The sequence below is a fragment of the Elaeis guineensis genome, chromosome 14 (assembly GCF_000442705.2).
Source record: "Elaeis guineensis isolate ETL-2024a chromosome 14, EG11, whole genome shotgun sequence".
Lineage (NCBI taxonomy): Eukaryota > Viridiplantae > Streptophyta > Magnoliopsida > Arecales > Arecaceae > Elaeis > Elaeis guineensis.
Window position 1 is genome coordinate 67,000,684 of NC_026006.2, and position 7,176 is coordinate 67,007,859.

Consider the following 7,176-nt stretch of genomic DNA (forward strand, 5'->3'; position numbering starts at 1 on the left):
GTTAAAGATTATACTTAACTGGTGATACAAGATTTCTTCTCATTTCTTTGATGTATTTGTTTGCTGAATGGTGCTCCTGCATTTCTATGAGACAAAAGGGGTGCTCCTGCATTTCTATAGGATAGAAGGGGTCATCAAACCCAGCTTATCTTGTCTAATGGATTTTATTTTCTACAAATGTGATGTAAGAGTTACTGGTCTTAGACGTGGATATTTATATTGTAAGATTCCTGCTACCGTCTCTGGTTGCTAATCCTTGTGGATCAATCAATGGCATGCACTGGAGAAAGTAGCAGAGGCCTGCAACTGTAACAAAAAGACCATCAAAATGATACGTATGGTGGGAATCTCGTGAAGGAAAAATAGTTGGGCTGATGGAGCCATCAAAGATAGGTTGTCTAAGGCTATTTTGTGAATACATTTTCTGAAAAAAAATAAAAATAAAAATAAAAATTTTAAAATAAAAAAAAGGCATTCTCTAAAAACTAAAAAAGAAAAAGGAAAATCAATTTACTGAGAAAAAGGAGAATAAAAAATTACATTTTTGAAAAATAAAAGATAAAAAGAAATAAGAAAATAAATCAGAAACAAACAAGTAAAGAGACCATGTTACTGTTTTACAATTTCGTTGAAGACAAAAAGCTTGAGAAAATAAAATGAAAACTTAAAAAACAACGTGGTAATCTCGTTTTTCAATTTTCTGTTGAAGTAGAAAACCCAGTAAAGCAGAATGTTTGAAAAATAAAAATATAAAAAAAGAAAACTGAAACCAAGAAAAAGAAAAAGAAAACAAAGAAATATAAAAAAATAAGTAAAAGAAAATGAGGAGATAAAATAAATGAAACGACCACAGTGGGAGTCGAACCCACGACCTTCTGATCCGAAGTCAGACGCGCTAATCCACTGCGCTATGCGGTCGGGATGCTAGGGTCTCCGCCGCTGAATTCCTTATCTTTTAAGAGTTCCTCCATCCTGTCCTTCTCGCTCGGCAGAGGGTACAAACCAACACCGCCCAGCACCCCCGAGAGATCTCCATCCATGGAACCCGTCGTATGATCTCCCCGCGGAACAACCAGAGCTCCTGCCCGCCCCTTTGTCCGATACCGCCATGAAGCAGCTCCACAAGCAACCCAGCCTCAACCAGCAGCACCAGATCCCTACCCACACCCCCTCCTACTCCAGCAAGTCCGCGAAGCAGCAGACCCGCCCCTCCTCCTTCCTCCGATCCGCCGCCACCTACCTCCTCCGTGAGCAGCGTCTCCTCTTCGTCCTCGCGGGCGCCCTCATCGCCTCCACCTTCTTCCTCCTCTCTCCCTACTACCACTCATCCCTCTCCCGCCTCTCCTTCTCCTCCCCCGACGAAGGCCCCCACCGCTTCCTCCCCTCCTTCCATGACCGCTCCTTGACGACCAAGGCGTCCGTCTCCGCCGCCGCCGGCGGCGGAGGCGGAGGGAGGAGGGTGCCGGCGGGGCTCCGGAAGCCGGCGCTGCGGATCGTGGTGACGGGCGGGGCCGGGTTCGTGGGGAGCCACCTGGTGGACAAGCTGCTTGCAAGGGGGGACAGCGTCATCGTCCTCGACAATTTCTTCACGGGGCGCAAGGACAATCTCGTCCACCATTTCGGCAATCCCAGGTTCGAGCTGATCCGCCACGATGTCGTCGAGCCGATCCTCCTCGAGGTCGACCAGATCTACCACCTCGCCTGCCCGGCCTCGCCGGTGCACTACAAGTACAATCCCATCAAGACCATCATATCCTGGATCTGTAATTTTTGTGCTTTTTTGCTTGATTTTTTACCAGAATTCTTGGATTATGAGTTAATTTCAAGTGAATTGAGGAACATTTTGCTTTTCGGAAGTTGATTTACATGGGGGTTGCGAGTAATTAAGTTTTGTTGGTATCGTTTGGTTTTTGAGGTAAAGAGTTTCTTTAATTTGGACGTGAATCTGGGAACGTTTTGCTTATTTAAAGTAGATTTTAGATTTGGTTTTGAAGCATTGTAAGGGTTGAAGTTGTTAGATATGTACACCTCCAACAAAAGGGAACTATTTGGAACGATGGTTTTTTTTTTTCCCTATGATTTATGTGCGTCATTATGTTCGCCACCGCTGTTTCCTTGGCAACATTTTAGCTGACTTTAATTTACCTTGTTAATTCTGATCTGTTTAATTCTTCACTCTTCCTTGGCATGGGAGAGAGAATGCTCTCTTTGTGCTTGTTTGAGCATCTATGCCATTTTTTTTCTTTAGTTTCTTTTTAGCTGAATTTTCGTTGATTTGTTTTTAATATTGCTAACGATAGGCTTCTCGGTATAATAGCATTGATAAGATTTCCTCTTCAAGACATTTGTTTTAAATTCCTAACCATTAATACAAGACAAATGTGATGGGAACCTTGAACATGCTGGGCTTGGCAAAGAGAATTGGAGCACGCTTCTTGTTGACCAGTACCAGTGAGGTTTATGGCGACCCGCTTGAGCACCCACAGAAAGAGACTTATTGGGGCCATGTCAATCCTATAGGTAAGCAATATATCAATGAATGCTTGTTAGTTTCTTTCATTAAGTAGGATAAATAGTCTGATGCAGTCACTGCATGCTGTTATTGTGTACTTCGATCCGACTTCCTTACTTCCCTGCTTATATTGTGTGATGCTTCTTTCATTGCTTGATCTTTCAGTCACCTTATAAATCTTGTTAATGCTAATGATTTGTCCTTTTAGGTGTTAGGAGCTGTTATGATGAAGGGAAAAGAACAGCAGAAACTTTGTCTATGGATTACCATCGTGGTGCTGGTGTTGAGGTAACTGCATTATGACACCATTGAACTTTTTGCTATATCGGGTATTGATGGTGCTGCATACGTATTATGCTATCATGTATGATGATCATGTAGCATTTGCATGCATTGTGCATCTTAATTTTAAGCTATTTCTTTATTTTGAAAGTAAAGTTTGTACTGCATATGAAACCAAGCATTTATGCACTATAATTTCTTGTTTACATGCCTTTTTCTTCTTCAGTAACCCTTGCGTGGGATTTGCTTAGTCTTAATTGCTATATTTAGTTTGAATTTTAGCGTGTCGTTTACCTTGTTGCATGCCCCTTGCTGCTCGATCAGTCTGTTCATATCATATCTGAAACTTCATGGTAATTGTATTTTCCATTTTTTCATCAAAGTTCATCTGAAGTGATTATTAGAGAGATGCATTTCGTTGTCAGATGTTTACCGACTGAAGTTTTGTCACACTTGTAGACAAAGAACGTCATTGCTATTTCCGTAACATCTATAGTCATAACTTGAATAGAGAATGAATTTTGCTATCCTTAGCATGAAAACTCTTACCGGCGAATCATAATTTCCACAGCCATTAATGATGGGCATGAGAACTGGTCATCTTGCAGTACAGGCTATAGAGCTACAAAAATATGTCATCATCCTCTTCTATATCATTGTATTTAGTCTACTATGGTGGGAGGCCGCTAAGGACATTCCAAGCCACTCACAAAGTGGAGGATGCATCGCTTACGATGTGTTGCTTGCTACAGCAAAGATGCTTCTATCTGTTCTTTAATGCTCTGGGATGACTTAGTCTCTCAAATTTGCTAAAGGATTTAAATTAAGATGATGTTGTTTTAATTAAATGCTAAGGCTATGCATTAGAGAATCTACATATGTACTCATGGTAAAAGGCAGAATTTGCTATGAATGGATGCGCAATGTGAAGTTAACAAAAACTTGCTGTGTTCATCATCTTTAAAATGTGCCTTCAACGTTTGTTATGCCCATTAGTTGTCAAGTTTAAAAGTTTTCTCTGAAAATGAGGGAAGGAAAATCAATGTTACAATTCAATCGCTAATTTTGGGAAATGAATTAGTTTGCAAGAAAAAGGGAAACATGGACTCAGCTTTTGGTGCAAATTTTCATGGCAGCAATATATTAACATGTGTTAGGAATAAACAATTTATTTAGTTTCATCGGCTCCTGCCTTTGGATTCTATAATTCTAATTTTCACTACTGTCTTTATCTTGTCCTTTTGCCATGCATTTAAAAGCAAGAGAACTCTGAAGGGCAACAGAACCTCATGCGCCAACTGTTCTCTCTTGACCAAAATGGCAGCACATCCACCTAGTATCAGCTGGGTGAAAGAAAAGAATCTTGGGAAAATAACTTTCCAGTTTCTATGTTACTTTCCCTAATTTAAGTAGCAAATTCTCATGCAGAATTATGGTTTAGTTTTTGAAGCAGGAAATGGTATTTTAATTTCACACACAATCCTTTAAATTCCTTCTTTCTTATTGCACTTCTTGCAACTTCAAGCTAGCTTCTTATGTGCATGTTAGAAAATTGTTTCATGGAAGTGAAGTATAGCAATTGCATTTTCAGGTGCGTATTGCACGCATATTCAATACATATGGACCTCGCATGTGCCTAGATGATGGTCGTGTTGTCAGCAATTTTGTTGCACAGGTTTATTTTACCTTCAGACATAACTTTCACTGTCATACAGCTTTTCTTGTGCAACTTTAAACACTGATTTGACAGATATAATGATCCAAATGTATTAACAATTATGCTTCACAGGCCCTGCGTAAACAGCCCATGACAGTTTATGGTGATGGAAAGCAAACTCGAAGTTTTCAATATGTTTCAGATTTGGTATCAAATTACTATTCTCATCCTACTTATTTTTGCTGCAAATCATGCATACCTTTTGGTTTTAGCATATCCATAGATTGTCCCCATGGGAAGTCTCTTTTTTTTTTTTTTTTTGGTTATGAAACTGTCAAAACTATCAATTATTTTCTAAGTTATAGAATTGCAAATGCATCTCTCATCCTTGAAATATTGATTTTCCAAAACAATAATGAACAATTACAACTAAGTTTTGTGGTAAGGTATGGAAGATTGATTGATGGATGAAAAAAATTAGCCTCTATGAAGGAACCATAATAACCTCATCCTTTTCCCCATGCATGCATCTGGTGGCAACCTCTCAATAAATTTGTTGTTATTTTGCAGGAAACAATGTTCATGCAGAAAAAGCTGAAAAAAAAAGAAAAAGGAATTATGCTCCAGAAATGAGCAACCATGTCTGGTCAAGGCTACGCTTGCTAGTCTCTGACTTGGCATAGGAAAAACAGTGGTCTTTTATGTTGTGGCTGTAGGCCAAGTGTCCTATACCTTTTTCTCTCTGTTTGGGCCTTAGCTAAGTTTAACGAAGGAAACCAAGGACTTTTAGTCAAAAGTCTTGAAAAACAAGATTCTTTGTCTAAAGACATGTTTAAACTTCTTTTTAAGACTCTAAAAGTGTTTTAAGAAGGAACAAAAAAGCCCAAAGATGTAAGATTATTGTTTAGCATGTTAAAGAGGAAACTAAAGGAGGCGGGAAATTATTTTGGTTTCTTTGTTTGAGAAAATTGACTGATTGACTAATAACGTTGGGGTAGGTTGTGGGTTCGAGAACTTAAGCTGTTCTTTCTATGAGAATATTAGGAAGCATTGGCGGAAGAGTTACCAATTTAAATTTTGACAGTCAGTGCAAAATTTTGTCCTTTTTTTTTTTATGCACAACATTTTCCAGAGAGGATGGAAAACTTAAAATAGGGGATAAAGAGGGTACTTTTCTGGTTGCAGAATTCAGCCAGTGTAAGAGAACTTGGTCCATCAACTGCTACTTCTTGAGTGCTTGGGTCTAGACATTTGCATTATTATCTATAGTATGATATCAAGTTCTTGTCCTGTGTGGTTGAACACGTCAATCTGAGTTTAAATGTGATTGAAATTTAGTTGCTCACTACTTTCTCTTCATCAGGGATTAGTGTTTACTATTTAATGCAAATTTTCTAGGTCGATGGATTAGTAGCACTGATGGAAGGTGAGCACATTGGACCCTTCAACTTGGGGAATCCAGGGGAGTTCACCATGTTGGAGCTGGCTGAGGTTTGGTCGAAACTTAAGACTGATTAGTTGAAATTCTCTGTCTCATTGTTTCAAAATAACTATATTTCCACTTTTATACAGGTAGTGAAAGAGACGGTTGATCCAAGTGCAAGCATAGAGTTCAGACCCAACACTGCCGACGACCCTCATATGAGAAAGCCTGATATCACCAAGGCAAAAGAGCTGCTAAATTGGGAGCCAAAGATTTCATTGCGGCAAGGGCTTCCCCTGATGGTGACCGACTTCCGAAAGCGTTTAAACGAAGAGAAGTAACTCTTAAGAGTAGCAAATCAAGTTTGTATCATGTGAAATGTTCTACCAAGTGATTATATTCATCTCTTGACCACTGAAATTTCTGCAAATCGCAACTGCTTGCTCACCATTCTTCTTGATGGCTCCCCGATGGCAGGAGGTGGCTATTTTTTGATTGATTTCCAAGTGGTTATTTTTCCAAACAAAACCACAGATTGTTTGTATATCATTTGCTTCTTGTTTTGATTAATTAGTTGTTGGTGTTTTCGAGTTAAATATATAATTAATTGGATAAACTCATAAAAATCACTTTAGACCCCAACGCATGCTGTCTGATTGTTGGCTCCCCCGTTGTTGTTATGAAGCGGTGGGGAGCCCACCATAGGTTCATTAAGTGAATGTCTCAGCCATCAAACACCCAAAACTGACCCAAAGTTCTTTGCTTACAACCTTAGGGATGATGGAGATGTGCCAAACTCATCAAATGTTCCGGCACTTTTTTTTTTTTTTTTTTTTTTTTTTAGTTTTTTGCTTTCTTTTTCCCCCTTCTTTTTTATAACTAAACGGGAGAAATTCTGGTTAAAATCCGGGCGAGGGTGAGACGTGAATCTTGCTTGCATGATCTGGATGAATGAATCTGGGTGAGTCGAAGCTGCATAAAAAATTCGAGTTCTTCTTCAAAGCTTTGACGAATGTTTTGTTGATTTGTCGTTAGAGATGCTCTCTCTCTCAATGTCTTTCTTTTCTTTTTACTTCTTTTTCTTTGGAGAAATGATGACCTCTGACGGTGGAGGGCAAATCATGGTAACAAAATTTCAAATATTTTTCTGAGCATGCTTAGTATTGTGCAGATGCAAATAAATGCGAATGGAAGGAAGCAGTAATAGCTATTGAAAAGAGGATTTTGATCAAAGTTCTTTGTTGTATGGTAACAAAGTTATGCGATGGGCCCAAACGAGAAAGAAATCAAATATGCAAGTGA

The 7,176-nt window shown here is 39.1% G+C and overlaps 1 protein-coding gene and 1 non-coding gene across 2 annotated transcripts; one reads left to right on the top strand and one right to left on the bottom strand.

Annotated features, from left to right (window-relative positions):
* Positions 1 to 844: 844 nt before the first annotated feature.
* TRNAR-UCG (transfer RNA arginine (anticodon UCG)) lies at positions 845 to 918 on the bottom strand. The gene has a single exon. It is a non-coding gene; the product is annotated as a tRNA-Arg (tRNA).
* Positions 919 to 1,001: 83 nt separating this feature from the next.
* On the top strand, positions 1,002 to 6,324 carry LOC105057005 (UDP-glucuronic acid decarboxylase 1). Its single transcript, XM_073248492.1, has 7 exons — positions 1,002 to 1,774; positions 2,376 to 2,520; positions 2,721 to 2,800; positions 4,386 to 4,469; positions 4,584 to 4,658; positions 5,850 to 5,942; positions 6,024 to 6,324. Exons 1-7 carry the CDS (start codon positions 1,109 to 1,111, stop codon positions 6,213 to 6,215), a joined length of 1,335 nt encoding a protein of 444 aa, XP_073104593.1. The 5' UTR covers positions 1,002 to 1,108; the 3' UTR covers positions 6,216 to 6,324.
* Positions 6,325 to 7,176: the final 852 nt, after the last annotated feature.

Coding starts and splice junctions, on each gene's coding strand:
- LOC105057005 (XM_073248492.1), top strand. CDS start 1,109: ATGAAGCAGCTCCACAAGCAACCCAGCCTCAACCAGCAGCACCAGATC. Junction 4,659..5,849: donor TTCAATATGTTTCAGATTTG/GTATCAAATTAC, acceptor CAAATTTTCTAG/GTCGATGGATTAGTAGCACT. Junction 5,943..6,023: donor CCATGTTGGAGCTGGCTGAG/GTTTGGTCGAAA, acceptor ACTTTTATACAG/GTAGTGAAAGAGACGGTTGA.